Genomic DNA, 23,420 nt, shown 5'->3' on the forward strand with positions numbered 1-23,420 from the left:
TTCAGCACAAAGAAATGAGATATGCATTTAATATATAAAACTACTACATAGTGAATACTCTAAGATGCTATTAATCTGTAAATCAAAAAGACGGATATTATTGTTGTCAATTTTCCTTTAAACAGCCAATCCTACATATTTAGTTTTTCAAGCTTTTGCTTGTTATGGAAAAACAAGTGCCTGTCAATTTATTTTTTCCAAATTAAGAAATGCTGTGGCATACAAGGAAAGAATAATTTCTTCTTCTCTCTTTCTCTCTCTCTCTCTCTCTCTTTTTTTTTCCTAATGGTAAAGGTGGCACCAAAAATCAAGGCATTGATGATGGAGTCAGGTACCACCATGGTTGGATATCAGCCTCAGGGTGATAAAGTCAACTTCTTCCGAATGGTCATCTCAAACCCAGCAGCTACTAAGTCTGACATTGACTTTCTCATTGAGGAAATTGAGAGATTGGGGCAGGAGCTGTAGTGATTGAATTATTTGTTTCTCTAATTCACTGTTTTCCAGCACTGGCTATTTTTTTACCCAGTTCTGCAGAACACATTTTAAGGAAATTCTCTTTCTGTAAGTTCCAACCTCCTAAGACATCCTTAAACAAAACAACTATAGGCTACTGAAATATATATGTATTGGTAGATCATATTATTGAGGGAAAATGTATTATCTTGAAGTACTATTGACTCTTACATTGGCCTTGTTTATTGTAGACAGCAGAAAATTAATAAGTATTAAAATAGCAAATTAAGAACTCTACACAGTATATATGTACAGTATAAATAAATATATATAATTATATACATACATACATATATATATATATACATATATATATATAAAGTGGTTATAAACTTAGATCTAAGCCACAGCATGTTTTCCACTTTAAGAAAATTAACTTTTCTTTCAACAACTTTGATGTGGATAATGTGCTACAAGTTTTTCTGCCAGACAGAAATAGACATATAGAAACATTTCTAAAATGTAGATTCTTAGGAGCTAAAGAAAATGTATAACAGTATTAGATCTTATTGTTGGTGCTTTTCTCACATACAAAAAAAATCTGTAAGAGCACCTTTGAGTAAAATAGTTGTACTTGCCCTTTAGTGTTAAATCAGGGGATGACAGTAGCAGAATCATTGTAACAGGTATATTATTGCTGTATTTTTAGAGGTTAATTTGTGTAGATTGTGTATATTATTGTTAAATGACTTTGTGTAAAAGGATTTAATGTAATAGTTTTACAGCAAGATAACTGTTGAATTGTAGGTATCTGAAATATTTGCTTATTTATATGCAGAGATTTACCATGCTGAAGAGTTGTCTTGTATTTTCTTCTGTTTGTAATGTAACCTATTTATATATTATTGAAGTTCTAAATAATGTTTATGGTATTTTAGTGTCTTTGTGAGCCAAAGAAAAAATATGAAAATATTAGTTGACACTTTCATTTAAATCCTGGTGCCCTTAAAGTAATAACTTACAGATAATTTTACTGAAGATAAGGAATTCTAACATTGTGTATAGACTATGAAATTATGAGATCCCTTTAATCTATTAGAATTATTAGAAGTTTCAGTTTTATTTGTTGTAATGTCAGACTGTCTGTTCAGTATTCTGAATGCTTTTCTAGTGAATATTAATTGCTAACCAAGACCCCTGGTTTTGAGTTTTATTTCAGGACTGACCTCTGTGACCATTTTAACTAAATTCTGTGGGAGTTTTAACCAGCATCATTCTTTTAGTGAAATGGAATTCACTATCTGTTTGGAGCTTATAAAATAAATAAAACCAAAAGTAATCTCAGTATCCTTTAATACAGCTGGCTTGTCCCAATAGTTTCAACTGGTTAGGCTTTTCAGAGGATAGGTACCAGATTCATCTGCAGCTTGATCAATTTTAATCATTAGATAATCAACACTACTGAGTGGAAAAGTCCATACTGGAAACAGAATAGTGGAACAAAATGGAGATTCAATAATCCTCTGTTCACTGAGTTAGTGTCATGGTGATAAATGAAATATGCTAATTTCAAGTGTTTTCATACATGATTCTGTGCAAGTCAGTAATTAATTGCTTTTTTTCCCGCCCCTCCACCTCAGTAATAAAACTGAATTATTTTAGACATTTTCAGTGAAATACAGTCATGCTGTGCAGTTTTTGCAGTCTCTCTGGCCCCTGTCAGTCGTGTGGAAGGACACCTACAGGCAAGAGAGATTTCCATCCTGCAGGTCCCACTGGTTGTCTTTTGAGGATGATGTCTCACGTTTTTGGCTGTGTTAGTACAGGGAAAAGAAAGACGCAGTTACGGTAAATGCTATATTGTATAGCACAGCCTTTCCAGCTTTTCATAGCACTCTTGCTTATTCCTCTTTCATAACCTTCTGTAAAATATTTTCCTCAAGTTGAGCTGAATCTAAAAATTTTTGTAACTTTGTCACTGACCTTTAGATTCATGAGTATGACTTTCAAAATAGATCTGCATTGTTACTTTATATCATTAAACCCCCTAGTAATCTTACCAATACAGTATTTCTTTCATTAGATTTTTTTCCTCAGAACAGTCTAGTTGGTTTCTTGCTTTCTTGATCTTAAACCTGTCTTCCTTAATTATAACCCTATAGTATTACTATGTATTCAATACTTGAATTTCCTGATGTAAACATCCATGGTGTGTGACCTGAGGCCTGCAGTACAGAAGTAGTTGGCATGAACATTGATTTCAGTACTAACTTATGTAATATTAAATGCCATTCTTTATAGATACCAGCTATTCATCAAAACTAGAAGACCTCTCATTGATAGATGTTCTAAGAGTACAGAAAGAAGTTTGTTTTGAAGAAGCAGATGTCACATTTTTATATCAGACTTCTGTCTGAAATCTGGTCTCAGTCAGTTTTACTTTATTCAGAGGGCAGCTACGGAAGACTGAAAAATTTCTGTCAGTCTTTTGTTTATGAGAAACAATATGAACTAATATAATTAATCCAAAGGTATATAACTGGGGACTTAGCTTCACTAGAGGATTTTATGTCTTTCACCCAAGCACCATGGTTCTTTTATTTCCACCAATTCTCAGGTCGGAATTGCTGGTTTCCTCCACCTCCCTTGTCAGTAACAGTATTACTAAAGCTCTAACTATCCCTCAATCCTCTAACCTTAGTACTTTAACCTTGTAAACCTTGTATCCAGATTTCCATCTCAATATTCTAATAATAATGTATCAGAGAAGTTAAATTTCCTTGAAGCATATAAACTAGGTGAGGAGAATCATCTTCATCCTGATCATGAAGCTGTAGGAAAGACCATAATACAGCTTACTGGCATTTGTGCAGCAAGCCCCTGACAGTTCTGTGGCGTAGTGAGAAACAGATCTAGAGCTCTTCGGTGCGTATACAATGTTTTGCTCACTAAAATTTCTGCTTCTTCATTTAATGGAGTATCTTGTGTTTTGAAGGTCAAAAGCATCAGAAGTTCTTCCTATTGCCATTGATGGTTTGCAGCTAGGTGGGAACAATGGAGCTCCTCCTACTTGTTTTGGAAGCGAGACAGTTAATGCATAGGTATTGTCTCTAAAGACAGAGGGCTTAAATTTATCTTCCTACCCTCTGCATTTATCTTGCTTTTCTGCAGTGTTGTGTCTTGACAGAGATGACCGCAATCAGATTTTTGCAAAGCTTTTAATTCTAATATCAGATTCTGGGGTGTTTTCCTATTACATATACTGCATTTAACAGGCACCATGCTCATATCAATTTCTGACTTGGTTAGCTGATTTTAACTGAGCAGTTATAGTCATTCGTGAGAAAATTCATCTATTTTCTTATTAGGTCATTTCCATCTGAGAAATATGCCACAGCTTCTCAGACTAATGCTTATCTGGAACTTTCATTCTTTTTAATCCATATACTATTGACTGTGAGAGATTAGGATGTATGGATATACAGGAGTATTGACTAATGAAAAATGTTTTAATTCCAGGTGAGCAACTTTGTTTTTCTGAGGTTTAAAACATAGTCTAAGGTAGCAATTTTGCCTTTAAAATCACATGGACAATCGCTGTAACTTTGCATGGGTGAATTCAAATCAATTAAACAATAGGCAAGATCTTAGCTGAACAGGTAGCTGCAGTGCTTATTAACTGATATAATTTATTTGGAAAAGACTGACCACTGGATAAAAATTAAGAGCAGCTGTTGATTTTGAACGAGAAAAATTCTGATTGTGTTACTAAAGGTAATTTTTAGAGAACATGGATTATACAATTCATGGCAGACAGCCAGAAACAGGGGCCTTGGGAATAATCCAGAATTTTAAAATCATCATGGAGTTAGCTCATAATCTGTTTTTTGAATGGTGATAAATATGAAGAGATTTTCTAAACAGAATCTCTGTTTTGTGGTTTAAGAAATGTTGAAGTTATAAAGAAGTTACGCAATGCAGTTTTAATTTTTCAATAAAAGTTGGTCTTTAAAATGCCTAATTTGTCTTATATAATTTTTGTGAGATCTTTTGTTTTCCTAAGAATACGAGACAAAACCCATGCAACATTATCCCTCACGTTAAAAATAGTAAGGCAAATGCTAAGGCAACTATGTAATTTTAATTGTGGATTGAATGTGAGCTTGTACCAACCGAGACTGAGGAAGAACCACAAGCACAGAACCTTGGTCAGTTTGGACAAGATTGCGGAGACATTAGTACTGTGTATAATACGAAAAATGTGCTTTAAAATCTTGGATTCTAGACCATATTTTGGGGTAACCCACCATTCTCTTGTGGGGGATAAAATAATTTTAGGGGTTTTTTTAAATACCAAATATATTGAAAAATAAGAGTACATTTTGAATTCATAAAAGTGTAAAATTCTCTTTTTCATGATCTAGACAAATTCTGATTAATTGCTGCTCTATGCATTATCCATAGAACTGTCATTGATTTTAACAGTATATAGGGAATTTGGTTTTGATTGCTTTAGGGTAGGATGAACGTCTTTCAAGTAGGATGAGTTTTTTTAAGAACAGTTTTATTTCCAAATTAAATATTTTATGAAGCAAACTAGTCATGAGAAAAATACATGCAAAGAAACTTATTAAGTCAGTTAGTGTAGCATACAAATGCCATAATGTAAAGCAATAAAAATTATGGAAGATGATTGTATGGTGTGAGTGTTAAAGAATATTCAGCTTATGCACAGACTCTTCAGTAAAATGTTAGGACCACAACAAGACTGTTTGTAATTAGTACAGCTCTCTGTGGTCAACAGAATTACACCTGCCTGAATTTCTTCTGTAGTATTTTCTGATTTGCAAGTTGTGCCAGTTATGCTGAGGGTGATGATACATGAATTGAGAGTACTGTTCACTCAAGAATAGCAACTAAGTGAAGAGGAAATGAGAAGATGCAAGCTTTGTCCAAAAACAAAGAATAAAAGAAAGGACGGCTGCAAAACACAGAAGGATTTGTGCGTCATTAGAACATTTGAAAGAATCAGACTTTTGCAATTAAAGTTTTGGTTAGAAGAGAAGGTAAGATGGAAGGAGATGATTTTAAGTAGACCTGTTTAAAAAAGAGAAAAGTTCTGGTTCTCTGCTTTAGTAGATCTATCTACTGAGGAAAAATGGAACATTGTTTAGTAGTGATGACAAAAGAAAAATCTGAAGATAAAATATTACAGATCTTGAGTTATTTCTGCTATTTATAAGGTACTCTGTTCAGCATCTGAATGTAATTATTTCGGATTGTATAATAGATACGCATATTTGCGAGTGTATTTATATTTCTTGGTATAAATGAGAAGAACATGTTCATGCCTTTACATACTCAGTAAGTATCAGAAAAAATCAGGTTTTGCATGATAATGACTGTTTTGTGTAGGACTTTTCAGGACAGTTGAAGTATAATATTAAGCAAGTGTATAGGGAAGGAAATAGTAAATTATTTTCCCTTACTTTTGAAAGTATGCGTGTGTGTTGGATATTTATATAAATGATTAAATCTCTATCATGTGAAATTCTCAAATTACATACTTTTTAACAGGATACCAATCTGGTTTAACTAAGAACAGTTGGTTTGATGCAGGAATTACTGTATGAAAATTTTTGGCCTTGTTTTTTGTGGAAAGGTGTTGTGTCATGACTGTGTGAGCACAAATACATAAGATCAATGCAGGTGATAGGAAACAGAGAAAAACTAAGTTTAAGTTTAACCTAGAAACCTAGAAAAAAAGTCACTACAAGCAAAATCAAAAAATGTAAGTACAATTACTTTTGCTTAGATTTACAGAAGTCTATCATCTGTGACCACAATGTAAGCTGGTTTGAAGCAGTGTCTGCTTGGTGTGACATCATTAAGTGACAATTATGCTGGTGTATAAAGCAGGCATGTTGGCCTTCCAAAAAATAGAAACGTGAATGCTAGCTTTAAACTCAAAAGGTGAAAAAGCGAAGTGAGAAAGGCATAAGACATTTCTCATTCAGTGTCATATGCTATTTATATCTTCTAAAGATTGCGTATATTATAAATTACATTCACAGTTTAATGTACTGCCTTGTCAGGACTTCCCGTGGGCCTCAGCAAAAAAGGCCATTAATCTCAATTAAGCTTCTTCCTTTACTTTTGGGAAGGTTGCCTGCAGGGTAAGACTAACATTTGTTCTTGTGGGCATACAGCCAGTCTTACCACTAGATAAAGTCTTTATTTCCATTAGTTTGAAGATTTTTATGGTTCCTTGTTGCATTGCCTGGCTGTGAGCACCCTCTGAAGACAAGGCCGTTATTGACTGTCTCCTTTAGGTGATTCACTCTCCTGCCACATGCACAGCACTGGCCATCACTAAACACACTAGCACAGCTCTTGATCATCTCAAGGAGTACAGCTTCACTGGGCAGTGGGATGAGATCTCCATATGCTGGGTTTAACCGTGTTGCACCAAAGAACCACAGTTGTTTTGATTACAGCAGGATTTCCTATTTGTGGGAAAAAAAGACTTTTATTAATTCATTGTAACCGTGACTCTTAATAACTCATCATTTTAATTTAAGTAGATATGCTGCTACAATAATTTGGTGTGTTCACTTACCTGGGTTACACTTTAAAAGTATATTACTTGTACCTGACTGTGTTATGTTTCAGGGGTACTATATTTCTTCATACTGTTTTGATCATCGTGGCTCTTCAATTAATCTACATATTTTTCAAGAAGAGGTGTGGGGTTTTTTCCCACTACAAAAGAATCAAGTTTAGCTTCCCTGCTGTAAATACCCCATATCAGTGAGTAGCTGTTACTGTTTTTACACAGTCATAGCAAATGTAATTATCCTGTAGGTATAAATTAAATACCAGCTTTATCTTACAGTATAATGCAATGCGTCTTCTTCTGTCTTCCCAAGCATATCAAGAGGCCTGTCTTTTTGGAAGATAGGATGTTAAATCCCAGATTGGTAATTGTGACCTGGCTCCCTGGCAGTGAGAACTGTAACTGCCATCAGACAGCTCCCTCTGCTTCCTGAAGTGAGTGCGTGCAGAATGATTGCAGCACTAGAGCTCGTGTTGCAGGGTAAAGAAGTTCCAAAAAAATTCTTCTTTTCAAATACATCAATATTACTTTAAAAAGGGATACTAGGCCAGTAATTGGTACAATTTTCCTTCCCTAAAAGCCTGGAGTTTTTTTCCTCTCAGAAATTCTGACTGCAGTGTAAATAATTATGCTTAGCTGTTGTTGAACGACTTAAGAACTCATGTTAATTTTCTATATATAATGCTGCTATAATTGTACAATTACTGCTGTACTGGAAGCAGGCCAGAGGTGGAATAGAGGTTCTCAGGGGAGTTTGAATACTCTCTCATTTATTCTGTAGCTCAGACCAGAGCTGTCTCCATTAAGTTGGCAAAGTGGTCAAAAGAAGGAAGTGAAATCATTGGATTATACTAGAGAGACTTGGCTGGATTCTCAGAAAAATGTGCATGGCCTCTTCCCCTCTCATCTTTTAGCAAATACATTTAGTTAAAAGAGCTTCAACAAACATAGGGCCCTTACTTGGGACCATGTCCTCAGCTTAGTGTTTATGTAGTGAGCTACTAATTCATCTATCTATCTAGATAATTTCTAAAAAGGCACAATTCATATAAAAGCGTACACCTCTAGGCTTGTAACAACAAATTATTCTTCAAGTACAGGACATCCACAAAATTTTAGAAGTAAATAATGTTTTATATATTATCTGTCTTCCCAGCATTCCGCATTTCTCTTCCTTCCAATGAACGGATCAATAGATCCTTTCAAACGTGTGTATAGAGGACAGAGAGTTTACAAGGAGAGCTCCCGTGCCAGGCTGCCAAACCAGTCTTTCATGCCCATCTTTGAATGGAAGACCAGATCGTGAGGTTGTTCTAACACAAGAAAACAAAACACCAGGGTTTCTTGGGTACAAATGAAAAGGGAAAGAGGACCAGTACACCAGTCACACAGGGCTAATTTCAAAATAGTAAAGTTGCCCTGCAGGCAAAAAGGAAACGTAGAGCACACTTCTGGCTGAATAATTTACAAAGTGGTAAAACATCAGAAGAAGCCAAGAAATAATTTGATACCACTTAAGTGATGCCCATTGCATATGGTTTGAAATAGACACCAGCACAGAGTATGTTATTTTGTAGGAATACATAGAAATAGATGAATATCTACCAGTCCTAACTGGTATACTTAGTATATACTTACTTATATAATTTTAAATGCATAAGGTTTTTCTGGCAGTAGTATTTTTTCATTACGTCCATAGGCACTAGAAACCTTTTTTACCATTTACTTCACTCAGGAAAGGGTACTAATAGGAGTTGTGTAGAGAGGTAAAGCTTTCTTCTACCCACTTTGTTTACTTATATTTATCTATGTTAAGTCAGGGTAATTTTCTAAAAGTGTTGATATCTGTCAAATTACATGTTGGTTTCCTAGGCTAAATAACACAAGTTTCATTACTAAAATAATTTGAAATGGCAAAGGGCAAAGTTACACAGTGAAAAATAGACTGCATAGAAACAGACTTGTAGAAGCAAGTAATTTGAGCTAACAGATTATTCTATCTCTATGTGCTTTCAGTGTGATGTGCTCTCTGAAATGCAGATTCAGCAATCTGAGCAGCTGTTCAGCAATTACAACAAAGAATACCAAGGATTTAGAGAAATTGAGGCCCATTTCCCTATTACTGTAAAATCAGGCTTTTATGTCTAGTTGTGAATGAAAGGTGTGATCTGGTAGGTTCTTGTCCACTAAAACCAAGTCACACTCAGACTTTGGCTATTTTTTTTAATAAATCAATTACTGTTTGAAAAGCTTTTATATACCAAGTTATGGAGAATCTTCTCATGGAGAACTGGATGTATATCTTTGCATCAACCCAAATATCTTGATAAGTTATTATATAAGAAACAAAGAAAACAATATAAAATAATAAATCTAAAACATACATATAAAAGTATATAAAATGTTAGAAATATTTTACCTGGCATATTTTGGTTTTGCTTTCTTGTTATACACTACATCCTACAAATAGCTTTTAAACTACCTTATCAATTGAAGATTTTTATCATTTCTTTTGTATTTATCCATGCTCTATAAGCCACATTATAATTGTAGTTAGTTTTATGAGCCTGTTTTATTTGTAGGTCTCTGGACTTGGTAATATTTTATAAGATACAGCGTTGAACTGCTTTTAGCTGGTTCAGTAATGGTTGCAATTGTTTTGCAGCTGACTGTAATTCCTAGGATTTAGTTGGTTTCCTATTTAAAAACAACAACAACAAAACAGGAAACCATTGGCAAATGACATTCCTAATTTATGTGGTTATGTTGTAATCTGTTTTGATGGCTCTTCAACAGATCAAGACCTAACAGCATAAATAAGGAGGTAGTTTAGAACTTAATATAAAAAAAAAGTGACTGACCCTTGTGTAATGCTACTGAATTTTAGTGCAGTTGCACAAAGGAAAATTAAGGTGAAACTGAATGAACTAGAACCAGGTGTACTGCCCTGGTTCTAAAAGGGATGTGACTATAGTAGAAGAAAAAAGTAGTTTAGGGAAAAATAAGATCAGGGTGATCAAAAGAGATGCTCTACATCCCTTTTGTCAGCCTGCACCTCGGTTTCCAGCTACAATTTCAGGGTCATATTTCATGGCTGAACCTCCAACAACTTTAACCTGCCAAACTTTGCTGCTGTTGTGGTACAGCTGCACAACTGCACGTAATGGTATAAGAATGGTGGGCACTGTAATTCCTCTGTGAATACTCTGGTTATCTTGTCCAAGTCCCCTATTCAGGATCATGTCCAGATTTCTTTTTAATATCTCTAAGGATGAAGAATGAGAATGAATCTGATATCTGGTGTCTCCTATTTTCCCTCTGTATGTGATGGTGAAGCCTAAGCACATACCTGGTGTCATGGGTTAGCCAAGCACAGTCTCGGAAGTGATGTTCTTGCAAAGGGGTGCTTACAGCTCCTCTATGACCTGACAGAACCTATCAGCTGGCCAGTTTGAATATGGACAATTTTTTAAGCCACTTAAATTCTGACCACCTCTGTGATCCACACTTAAGAATAGACAAACCCCAATCAGAGCTCCCTCTCTTGTTTCCGGCACTGGGACAGGTGGCTGCAGGGCCCTGTACGGGAGCCACGGCCATCCTGGAGCCGATGGGCCCTGTTCCACCCACGGAACCTCCCCACAGCCCTGCTGTGTGCGGATGGAGCGGCCCGGCTCCCCTGCTCCACTGTGGCCAAGATTCAGCTGAAGCTGCCTTGCTGTCCGGCAAAGATCATGTGACCAACAGTGATAAGCGAAATTCCAGCTGCAAGGCCGAGGTGAGATTAACCCTTTTAGTGCTGTGAAGAGCTGAAAACCTGAGGGAGGAGAAAGAGGAGATGCTTAAAGCTGAAATTCTGTTGTAAAGCTATGATATATCAGAGTACCCGCTGTAATTTCACGAAGATATGGGGGGTGGAGTGTTCAACTTGTACTTGTGAGCAAAAGCACCTGTGCTGAGATAGGCAGATGCTGAAGCAGCTGTAATTTGATGAGAAGTTTTAACAGGGAGAGGTGGAAGCGATGAGGACTCTTACTCCACATGGAAATGGGAAGACCTCAGTTCCTAGAGATGCTCCCAGAGATAGTCCTAGAGATGAATATGAGGAGGACCCTTTGCTCCCAGGGAAGGAAAGGGCCTCTGTTCTTAGAGATGAAATGCTCCCAGAGATGGGTGAAGAGAACCTTTTGTTTCTGAACGGCTCAACCTTAAAATTGTACCCCAGTAATTCAAGAGTGGACCCTCGAAAGCCGTTGTGGAAAAAGCTGCAAGCTGGGGGGAAGGGACTCACATGCGAGCAGAGAACCAACCTGGGCGGCTGTCTCGTTGTGATGTTTTCATAGCATGGGCAAGAGAGACTCCTCTTCCTAAATGGACTGAACAAGGTTATTATGGAAGTGGTAAACAGACTGAACATCTCAAGGGTTGTCTTTTTACGTTTTCAGTGGGAGAAGGGAGAAAGGTGGGGGGAGGAGAAGAGTTCTGAAGGTGTGGTACAATTTCTTTTGTTTGTTTTTCCCTCTTTTAGGTCTGTTAATAAACTTCTTAATATTCTTTCAAGTTTTGTTCCTGCTTTGTTTTTCTCCTAATTCTTATCTCACAGAAGGTAAATAGTAATGAGTATTTTGGATCAAACCCCTACAGTAAATTGGTGTTTCTGCCCAGTTACAAACCGAACCTGCTACACCTGGAAGTGGGAGTAGATTATTCCACTTGCAGTTAGGAGGAAGACCTGACTAGTAAAGTCATAAAATCTAAACTACCTTCAAATCTAGAGACCTACAGAAAATAAAACAAAACCCAACAAACAAACAAAAATCCCCCAACCCTAACCAACAAGCAGAGATCCAGTGTAAAAGGAGACTATTTTCATCTCCTTTCCAGACATAGAAGAATCAAATTTCAAGATTTAGATCTATTCATCATTTATATTTATTTGGCCTCAACAAGTATAATACTAAACGTCGGAAATGTCTCACAGGTGATAGACTTGTACTGTGTATTTGCAATGGAGAAATAAAATCATTCCCCACAATCATCTTAATCTTTTTGATGAGTGTTAACCATTAGAAAACTATTATACAGAGTCAGGGATCTCCCTAAAAACAGAGAAAATATTAAAGAGGTAGGAGATGGGGTCCTCTGTGCCTGATGTGCTTGGACTTCTTCATGAATGACTGGTATTGACTAAGACAGTCTTCTTAAATCGTGTTGGTGTTCTTAAAGTAGTTGTGTTTTGATCTGTTTCAACAGCTTTGCTAACACTTTGCACTAAATAATTTGCAGTCTTAGCTTTTTAAGGCAACTAGAAACTAACATGTGTTTTTCTTTTGTTTGTTTGCTTTTTAACTGAGTGGGATATCTTAACTGTTACCCATATTACAGTAATTAATTTAAAAGCACTCCGATATCTGTTTCCCATTATGACAGAGTTAGGTAGTGAGTTTTGTATTTAAAAAAAAAAAAAAAAAAGGAAGAAACAACTGTAACAAATAAGAATCACCGTTCCAAAATGTCTGTGTAATTTTGCATTCTGGCTGCATTTTGCACTCATCAGACTTTAAAATTGCTACTTTCCAGTTCACATTTTCCCAGCTAAGTCTCTGTGTAAGGGACATTTAAAAGATTGAGCAAAAGGGAGTAGCCAGTTTTACCAGGGAGGGTACAAGGAGATAAAACAAGCTAGAAGAAACGAGCTAGAAACTCCCTAAAAATCTTACTTTGTATATTTTAAAAGACAAAATGGACTTGCACAAAATGGAGACGTTGGAAATAGACCCACTGCCTTTGATATATGAAAAAATACCACTCTAAAGCTTGTGTCAGTTGTCCCCAGCCAGTAGATCTCCTGTTTCCCACTGGGCTTTTAGTAGTCACTGAAGAGAAGCAGTAGCTGGAGAGAAGGCCAGGGGAGCCAAACTGAGCACACAGGTGTATAGGTGAGGACAGGTCTCACCTCAAGATCTGGACCTGAGAATTGCCTGGAGGTAGGCCTCTGGCTGTGAGCCTGTGCCTCTTCCAGCTCCTGCTGGATCTCGGCCTTAGCCTGCAATTTCTGGCTCTTGCAGCAATCTTACGTTCCTTTTCTAAGCAGTTCTGTGGCTTCCATCAAAACCAGTGGGTAAACTGCCTTTCCTCTGCTCGTTTCTTGGCCGCAGCAATTTCCTCTGTTCTTCTGTTTGTTAGTCTCTTTATGGTGACTGCAATTTTTCCCCTTCATCCTGACTTAATCGGAAAAATTTCATATGATCATCTGTTCTAAATTTTCTTCAGCCGTTTAACTCTTCCTATCCTTGATGTTGTTTTCCTTAGCAGCTTCTTGGCCCAAATCCCTGTTCCAGCAGTGTCTGGGCCCAGGACAACAGCCAGGTTTGTGCTGGGAGTTAAAAGCCCCATATAACATCCCACAGTTCACCGAATCTGACACCATACCAAGAAAAGACGCTCAAAGAAATACACTTGGGAGGTGATGTCTGTCCCTGAAAACAAATAAAGAACCTTCCAGAAACATCCTTGGAAGTCCTAGCTAATGCTTTGTACATCACTTCTCTCTAATGTCACACTCTAACGCTACCCCATAAGTCAGAAGGAAGCAAGGTTCAATCATTTTTGTGAATAACACCACACTCTTCACAGTGTATTATAGCATAAAAGCTGGTGCATGCATTTAAGGCGGTATTGCAGGACTTAAACCCCTTAGCTCTGGTAGTGGTCTATCCAGAACAGGTAGAAGAGGCATCAGTGACAGCAGGAATAAAGGGGCAGCTCCAGAAACTGGCTGAGCCTTTCCAAGTGGTACTATATCACCAGTCCTGTCAATTGCACTGACAACTGCAAATCCCATCTCAAAATAAATAAAAGATATTCCAGTGCATCCAGCTGGGCCCACCAGTTCTTGTTTCCCAAACTTTGTGCTTGCTGAGAAATTAATCTGATCAGGTGGCATTAGCAAGGGCCATTGAATCTTTCTTGTCAGCAGCAAGGAAAAACATTGCTGTTCTGTGTCATTTGGCTTTCAGTGCAGTGATTTCAGATGACAAACCGCTCATTTGATTTTTAAGCTCAACACATGGGTGACATCCTCAGCTGCTGCCTTCGGGACACTGCAGAAAGCAGGAAAAGCTCCATCTGCCTGCAGTGAAATGGATACCGGGTCAAACAGATGCTAGTCCAGGGACAGTTATTCTTGTCATATACTGTTATTTAACTTAGTTTAACATATCTAGGTAGCTGTGAAAATTACTTCTGGCACTTTTTCTCCTGCTAAAACTCATTGGTTTTACTAATTCACCCAGGAAGTCCTTTAGCATTTTCTCTTTGGAATGGTGCCAAGAGCACTCATATAGTCAGTAAAGGAAGGATTAACCTAAGCTCCAGCTTCTAGCTGCTCTCATTAGTACATGTGGGAGGACAGAAATGCCAAGGTTTTTTTTTTGGAGAAAGGTAGGTTGCTGCATTGGGTTGACACTGCTTTCTGACTAGGCTTATAGGATCTGATTATATCCTAGGTTTTTTCTCTCTTCTTAATCAATTTTATTTTCTCCCTCCTGCAAGAGCTCATTAAGAGAACAGTCATCTGGCTTTAACAAACTCCACCTACAGAATTATTCTACCCAGTATTATTCTTCCTAGGATTTTAAGGTCATTATTTGAGGATTGCCACTCCCATGGCATATATTACATTACCAGTTTGTTTTATCGTATTCAAGCTCCCAAACATAATCTTGAAATAAATAATGTTCACAAGGACCCAGGAGAGGCCTCCTGCTTTCACAGGGATGTGATAAATAACAGAAGAAGCTCAAAAAATAAATTCCCTTGTTGTGGAAGATAGAATCCTTCTCTTTAAGACTTGCAGGAAAAGAAGTTATCAGCTATGGAGGCAGAAGAAAATAAATCACAAAAGACTCCTCAGGGCAAGAAAAGATAAAGGACAGGGAGTTGAATGTTGGTTTTTTGGGGGGGTTTTGTTGGGGTTTTTTTCTGAAGGGGGGATTAAAAATAACTTAAGAAATGCATAATTGTGGAACCTTTCATAGAACATGTCAGGATGAAAACAATTCAAAAATAAAAGCTAGAGACTAAAAGGTCTTTTCCTGAGGCTAAAGCAGATTGAGCTTTCTCTGAGCTAGCAATGTATTGTTTCGAGCATGGCTGGAAAGAGGCTAATGGTGTTTAGTTTGTAGCTGTCCAGAAGACGGAGGAATGTGCCCTTCTGTGACTAAAGAATGCACTTAGGAGGGCTGTCCAGAGAGCTGGAGCTCTGTGGCAGGAAAGAGGAGTATTGTGAACGTGTATAGCCTGTGGGGTCAGATCATCCCTGTGTCAGAGTCTGAGTGCAGTATTTGTCCTGTTCATCTCAAATTCCCTCTGATAGTTTTATTCCTTCTTTCTGTAAAGAGGAACCTTCTGGGACCTTTGTATTTCTTCTTCTCTCACCCTCTTCACATGGTGCAGGTTAGCCAAAAGAGTAGTAGCCCAGTAATAGCACATGTGTAGCATAAGACAGTGTTTATAGACTGCCTGGTTTCAGAAGGTCCCTGTTCTGGATTTAGGGGTACAGAAGATAATGACAGGGCTTCTGGGAGAGGCAACTCTCTTGTAACTGTGCCTTGGTCCGAAAGCGGTTTCTGTTTCTTACAGCTTTTAGAACTGCACCTGTACTCTGACAACCAAATCTACGAAGGCCAAGGCTATAAAATCAAATACTGTGGATGAAACCATAATGGATTTCTTTTATCCCTGATATTCAAGAATTATATTTGGCACTTCTGCCTGGTCAAATCTGTCAAGCCAAGAGTAATTTCTCTTTTTAATGTTCAACGTGTTTGCAATAACTCTGTAGAGCCTATAGAAAAGGTCTGGACTTTTTTCCAAGAAGGACCTTTGTGTCAGGTTCAATAAATGGGACACTGTTAAGGAAAGGACACTAAAGGATTTAATATAGGACCCATTTTTAAATACAGGAGGATTTTAGTGTAAGACCTTCTCCAGTATTGCTTTCTTCTAAAAGAGTCTTCATCAACAGCTGTTCTAAACATTCCTCAGCAGACTCTGGCAGTTTGATAGTACTGTCAAGGTGTATATTTGCTTTCCTGTCTTATTGCTCTTTTATCTTAAACTGTAAAATTTCAGTTGGGAAACTCTGAAGTAAATTTTTTGTTTTGGCTTGGTTTTTTTACACAGATCAGCATCTCTCATTAATGTTTCAGTCTGAACTTTAGATAAAGGGTTCTAGAGAAACTGTAGATAAAGCAAAATGTAGAGCTGGCTTTTAAATTCATGATAAAATAATTTAAAGCTTTATGGAGATAGAGTTTTATAGAACTAAAGCTGAAATAGCACACATCACTATACAAAGTACTGAAAACGCAAGACACTGCAGAATGGACTCTGTGAGCAAAAAAATTTCTCATTTGATTTGTTGAATTTTAAAAAACAGGATTTAACACACCCTTGGTTAATAAAAAGGAGTGCAGCAGCAAATCCTTGACTATCAACAAAATCTCTTAGTATAAGATTTTAGGCTAACTACTTGGGTCAAAAATGACTGACAACGCATGTAAGCATCATGTAATGAATTGGTTGGAAATTACTTCATTAATCCTTCATTATGAACCCTTCTTCGCAACATCCCTCGCTGCAGTACTCCCAAAGCCAGCTGCTATCTGCAGCTGAATAGTAGCAGGCATATTAAGCCTCTTAAATACTTGCATTGTAATTCCTAAATTGGGTGGCCAGAACCTTAGTCTGTGCAATTGCTTCTATAATTAAGATTCTATCTGTGTTTCTATCATGAACCCTATTTTCAGCTCAATATAGTTTAAAGAGATTTATTTTCTTTTTTAGCAGTGATTTCACGTACATTGTGTTATTTCCTGATTAATAATCAAGTGAATCTTTGAAACATTCTGGCATTTGTCATAAACTCTGTTCTCTCTCTCTCTCCTAACCATGCATCTTTTGCTGTGACTGCATCTATTTAAAGGTTATTCTCCTCTATTATGCCGCCTCTTCATTGTACACTCAGTAAAAATTCTTAATGCTATGCTTAAGGCGAGAATTTGGGGTCTGAAGTCTATATGAAATGGGACAACAAACTAGAGTAAGGACCGCAAGTTTAAAGGAATTATGGAGGCAGACAAGCGAGGACATTGATTTTACTAAGCTCATTCCAATATTCAGGCACATATTTTCAAAGCTTTATAGAAGCAGATGATGTCTGTTTTTGAGCTTAATCAGTCTTAAAGTCTCAGATGAAAACCCCGTGGCAAGTAAAAATTGTATTAAAAGCCATTCTGTCAGAAACCTATGGCTGTAATATCTGTAATAGTCAAAGCTGTGCCTCTCAGCTTTGTGTGAAAACTACTTACCAGTGTCTAACTCAGAGCTACTGGGTCTTCAGCAGCTTGGGGAAGACAGGCAGAGTTTAACTGCATTACATTCAAGTCAATCACTTCTATGACCTAAAGAATGAAGGCTTTAGGTAATTTCCTGTGTCCTATTAATAGAACCTCCACAAATCAGTTTTGCTGAGTTTCTGGTTTCTAAAACAAAAGCCTTGATTCTGGTCTCAACTGACTTGGAGAAGGGAGCTGTAGATTAGCTTTACAATTCTCTGATCCGTTGATGGCATCTGCAGTCCTCGGTGCAAATTACAGCAGCCAGAGGAGCTGTTCCTGATAATAACCAGAGCATGACAACACTGACTACAGCTCTAACACGTGCCCATGCTGGGAGCTCTGGGGAAAAAGCAGAGAGCAATTCTGGCAGCTATCTGCCACAGAGCGCTCCCCTTACAGAGATGCTGTATTCTAGGGCTGGTCCTGAGACATTATGGCCCTTCCCTCCCACTGCAGAAGGAAATTGCTGTGTGTTGCAATAGTACCATTTACAGTTTTCAACTGAAGGCTTACGAGCTCCAGCTCCTTCCTTGCTGGATACAAGTCCTAATTCTCTGTGAAACTGCTTCCCCTCCCCTATGCATTAGTGTAAATCAGCCACAATGCAAAGGAAATTGATAGATGTTTATAGTTAAAAAATGTCAAGTGGTCAAGACTAGGCTCCTGGAGATTGACATGGTCTTTGGTGCCTTGTGGAGCACCAGGGAAGAACCAGCCCCACAGCATTCTCACTGGGAAAATTATGCCTAAGAGCAACTTGTCCAGTTAGTGCCGTCCTCCCTTGCATTTCATTCCCTGTTTAGCTGCGTAGCAACTAATGACCATGAAACCAGCTTTACAATAGCCCCACATTATTTCTGTACTTAACTTTTAGAGCATCAGACCGTAGTGTTTAACCATAACCTGCAGAGTTTCAGGGGCTTGTTTGGTCGGAGGCTCACTAATGCTTGGCTTCCATTCAAAGTGCTTCGCTGTTAATTTCTCTTTACATTCACACATGGTCTGATCTTTTCACAGCTGTTGCCAGCAGCAGGTCAAGAACACGTTCAGTCTCACACCCCCTGACATTTGCACGTATGCTGACCATTGCTACCTTACTTATTTCTTCTTAGATTGCCTCAGTTCCAAAGCACCTACAGCTCCTAGTCTCCACAGTCTAAAACTGTGGAGAGTGTGTGTGAGTACTCCTGCAGCCAACGGATGGGTGTATGGCTTCTCTGTGTCAGCAGGCTTTTACCAGCCATTTGTGCGAGTTAGAGCTACCTTTTTGTTTTTGTAGAGCTGAAGGCGCTGTGCTTTAGGCCTTCTGTTAATGAGAAGTTCAAAGTATTGTGGGTGCACAGCCAGGTGGATGCCTTCCAAATAGCCGGAGGTTGTTCTCTGTGTGCTTGCAAAGGTGATAAAATCTCCTTGGGCACTGCTAACATATGAGTTGATCTTAGACATACATCAGATTCTTTATGGCTCCTACCAACCCCAGTCCTGCTCTGCTGGGACTGAAGTCAACAAGTAGATATTCTGAACTGCAATTCCTCATATTGGGCAATACATTAAGAGCAGAAACGAATGAGGTCATATATTGATTAGAGGATAAAACTAAGAGCTATCTTATGACCCATCTTCTTCTTAGTCTCTGCACACTGCTGCTCTATTTCCACCTGAAACTATAGCCTTCCTTCAGTGTTTGCTTACTGGGACAATCCCTTTTATTACTGTAGGCCTTCCTATAACTCCGGCAGTATTCACTTAATTTTAAAGGCACCCATTAATTAAAATTATTCTATTTACTGATTCTTAATAATGCCTCAGAAGCTTTTGTTGTGGTGTGCATGTCTGTGTTTGAGCTTAAGACCATTTCTGCAATAAATCATAATTTTCTGCCTGTCTTAGCCTCTAAGTGATTTGGGTCAAATAGACTGATTTGTTCCCTGAAGCTCCCTTCCTTCCACACATGCCTGGGTTTCTGTCCATTTTCATTCCTGTTTGCCCAGCACCAATTAATACAGAAGGGTTAAAGGAGGGGAAAAGAAAGCGCAGTTGCTTTTCTTCATCCACTGCACACCCTGCTCTGCAGAAGGATGCTGGCCCCGCTGGAAGCATTTGCACCACATCCTCTGCAAAGGTCAGCGTGGCTGCTTCATCTATTGCAAGCTGGATTTTAGCCAGCAGATGTAGCTGACAGTTTCAAGAAGGCCACTTCCCCATCCATCTTCCTCAGACAATTGTGTGCAGTCTCCAAACTAATAATTCATCATTTTCACGTGTGGCTTCTACTTCATTATTTTATTAACATATTAGAAGGGCCCCGCTTTATTTATTAAATTCATTATTATTCTTATCAAACAATGACATGTTGTTAGCCAGGAAGGTGCACTTGCTATCTCACAACTAATTATTCCAATTAAGTTTTCATGATTCTACCATAAAGCACAGCTCATTAACTTTAATGACTTTTGAAATGCAGCTGCTGAGATACAAACGTAAAAGAACAGGTAGGTTATATTTGTTAGTTAATTTCTGCAAATGGGGTTTGTTGTCATTAGGTCTTAAGTGATACTTTAAGGCAATCTTGTTTCCTATTTCTTAGGTAAGATTTGGGGTTTTTTTATCTAAGAGGGTTCTAAAGTTCATTTGAGTTTTTTTGCAGACTAGTCTTTTGCCATAGAACATTGGACCAAATTCAAAGATGTTTCTTCAAATAAACCTGGTGTTTCAGTTCAGCCCTTAATGGGAATTGATGGAAAACTGCAGATAACATCTTTCTTTGCTGAGGTGGAACTAGCCCAGAAAGGGTGACAGCACTTTGATGGAAAGCTGAGATACTGTGGTAAGGCAAAAGTTCTTAAAAAGAATTTCAGTGATGCAGTGATGTATGTAGTTTATGTCTGCAGTGAGGGGCCAGGTTCAGATTTCTCGGAGGGGTTGACTGGAGCAATTGTCCTGATTTGGCTGGGATAGAGTTATTTTTTTCTTAGTGGATGGTTAGAACAAAATATGGCTGCCTATTTTTCAGTTCATCACATGCAGGCATGGAACTTTTACAGATCTCCTGAGGAAGAGGGAAATGGAATTTCTTTGTTGCTGTGAGAATAAGGCAGACTGACTACTGGTGCAATGGTACTGACTGGGTCTCAGAGGGTGTAATGTCTGAGCATACTCAAGGAGCTGCAAAATCTGTTCCTTTGTTTCACCACTAGCACCCTTAGGAAATATGAAGGGCATTCCTCCTTTGATAACACTTCACTCCTGCAATTGCAGTCAGAATATATATAATTTGTATTTCCTTTCACAAACAGTTGGATGCAATAGCTGCTGCGAATTGCCAGAGTGCTCTTCCTCAGCCCCTCACACACCTCTCAATGGTCACAGGAGCAGAATTCAGCCACAGAAGTGTTACTGCCAAAGACATGGGGGTTTTTCACTTTTAAGTTTTTATGTGGTGGGTTTGGCTTTGCTACTGCTGGCAACTGGATAATTAGAAGTTAGGTTCATAAAATCAGCACTGTGTAATTTGGCCAATCCCAGTTTTAAAGTTGTTTACATGTCTAAAGGCCAGATGGAAGTGTGTGAAAGGCTAGTATTCATATCACAGATTTTCAAATGCATATTCATCAAAGCGGCAACTTTTTAATGGCAAAACACTGTTACTCTTTTTGGTCCTGGTGTTGGTGGGCAGAAGCATAAAGTTTGGGATAATCACCTTTTTTTTATTTTTCAAAGAAAGCAAAGTTCAGTTCTCTTCTTTACAGTTTTTAATGACATGGGAAGGGGCTTCTAATAAGTATTTTGCAGTGTCTATTTTGCTGTGTCTACTGAGAGATAGCTTTTTAAGGATAAGGTGTGCAACATGCTGAAGCCAGGCTTTAATACCTTCAATGAAGCACATTAACAATTATTATATCTGACCCAACATATACTTTGAGTAGAAAGTGCCTGCCAATAATGGAAGGTTTATTGGCACCAAAGCAACTTACTTCTTCATAATTTCTCGGAAAACAGAATTGTCACTGTAATTTACTGCGTGGTCTAAAAATGCTCTGGAATTTATGGGACTTTGGCCAGGGAGGGAAGCAAACCATTGGAGAGTGGCTTGAGATGTGGGGTTTTTTCTTAACACAGTCATTCAAAGGTCTTCCAGACCAAAGGCAAGGCAATGAAATTTAATATACCCTAGAGAAGCCTTCACCAGATGAAGATGTTTACCCATGGGTCAGTTTTCAACAAAGGATGGGCTGGCATCAGAAAGCCAGTCAGCCAGGAGGACAACATCGGGCTAGCATTTGCCTCATGGCCACACAAAACCTTACAAACAACCCACAAAATTGACAGCACCTACCTGGAAGCATAAAAAGACGTATCATACAGGAGCCACTATGCTCCAGAAGAGAGCAAAAGAATGACAGTGGATGGTAGTTTGCTATCAGCTATGGATCTTTTAGGAAGCTTTGGATAAAGGGTGGTGAATCACAGTGACTGTCCCTGGATCACACTGTGTTATACTATTGTCTATATGAACCTCTGATAACAAGAAAGAAAGGAACATGGCTGGGATTTCCCTCCTGAATATAAATGGAATGTTGACAGAAATTTGGCAGAATGTGGCATGAAATTTGCCTAAACTGGTATAGCTTTTTTACTTACTTTAGCAGCTCACAGTAACAAATTTCTCATACTGTATTAAGAGCACAGAAAATCTTGAAAGGTATAGCTTATTTATGTATTATTCATTTTGCCTTCGTACTTTACATTGCAACCTCAATATCCTAGAGTTGATTTCTTCTTGTACTGATGAGGAGAGACACTATATAGGGAGGTAAACACGCCTGAACTGGTGTGCAGATGGAGTCCAGAACTGGCCATGCCTGACTAGAGTGCCCGGAGAAACACTGTCTGTCTGCTCCAGTGGAAACAGCTGAGCACAGTGAGGTGGTCAAGGGTGGAAAGGGGTTGGTCGTCTCTGCAGGTAGCACTGGGGTAAATCCCAAGCACAGTGCATAGAGGCTTTTAATAATACTAAGCAGAAAATATGACAGATAGCACTGTGATAATACAGAGGGAAATGAGTCCGAAAGAAGTGAAGTATGCTAATCTGGATATCCTTTCCGTGCAACATTAAGGCTCTTTAACACTGTGTTGCAGTTCACTAATAAATAGTATTTCTGCATCACTAAAAGACCGGTGACAGCATCATTCCTTAAAGAGGTCACCTCTCTGGAGGTCTGCGGGATCGGAACCAGGACGCGCCGGTTTGCACGGGCTGTGAAAAAGCCTTCCAGGAACAAAGAACTCTCGGAGAGGGATGATGTGAGCCTGAGATCCATAGTGCTTCCTGATAACCCACCGTCCGCCTTCTCCAGCTGCACCGAGGCACCCCGCTGGCTCAGGGCAGGATTTTATTGCTGGCCGCGGGGTGCGTTCCAGCAGCCAGCGGCTCTCCCCGCACGAGCGGGGCTCTGCCGCGCCGTGTCACCACAGCGTCGGCAGCCAGCTCTGCGCCGCTGTCGCGCTGAAGTTTGCGGGCGGTGCATGCCCGGGTTAGTCCAAAATCCGGTCTCTGGGCAGCATTTCTCGCCCCGATCCGTTCTGTACCAGTGCACTGCTCCTCCCGCTCCAGCTCCAGCTCCCAGACGGTTTCAGGCGCTCCCGGCGCCGCCCCGCAGCCGCTACGGGCTCTGCCTCGCAGGGGGAGTGGCGCTCGGAGCTCCAGAGAGCTGTGGGAGTAGAGAAGGCAGCATAAGATATGACCTGCTACCTTTATGTTCTGTGCGCATACTTACTATATCCCATTAATATAGCTAACACTAATAAACTAATTAACTCTTCCTGTCTAGCACCGTCGGGCGCCCCCGCCCCGCAGTGGCACCGCCGCCCTCGGCCGCCAGGGGGCGAGAGGGCGCCAGACACGAGACCGAGGCCGTGGCCCCTCGCGGCCGCCGTAGGGCCCC

General features: G+C 39.0%; 1 protein-coding gene across 2 annotated transcripts in view; it reads left to right on the forward strand.

Moving 5' to 3' along the window:
• GAD1 (glutamate decarboxylase 1) overlaps nt 1-4,477 on the forward strand; it is a 39,628-nt gene extending 35,151 nt beyond the window's left edge. For both annotated transcript variants that reach the window (XM_039554766.1, XM_039554767.1), the window contains one exon: nt 295-4,477. In XM_039554766.1, the coding sequence (XP_039410700.1) occupies nt 295-468 (174 nt within the window). In that variant the 3' untranslated portion in view covers nt 469-4,477. The remainder of the gene's footprint in view (nt 1-294) is intronic.
• Nucleotides 4,478-23,420: the final 18,943 nt, after the last annotated feature.

This window comes from Corvus cornix, chromosome 7, assembly GCF_000738735.6.
Source record: "Corvus cornix cornix isolate S_Up_H32 chromosome 7, ASM73873v5, whole genome shotgun sequence".
Lineage (NCBI taxonomy): Eukaryota > Metazoa > Chordata > Aves > Passeriformes > Corvidae > Corvus > Corvus cornix.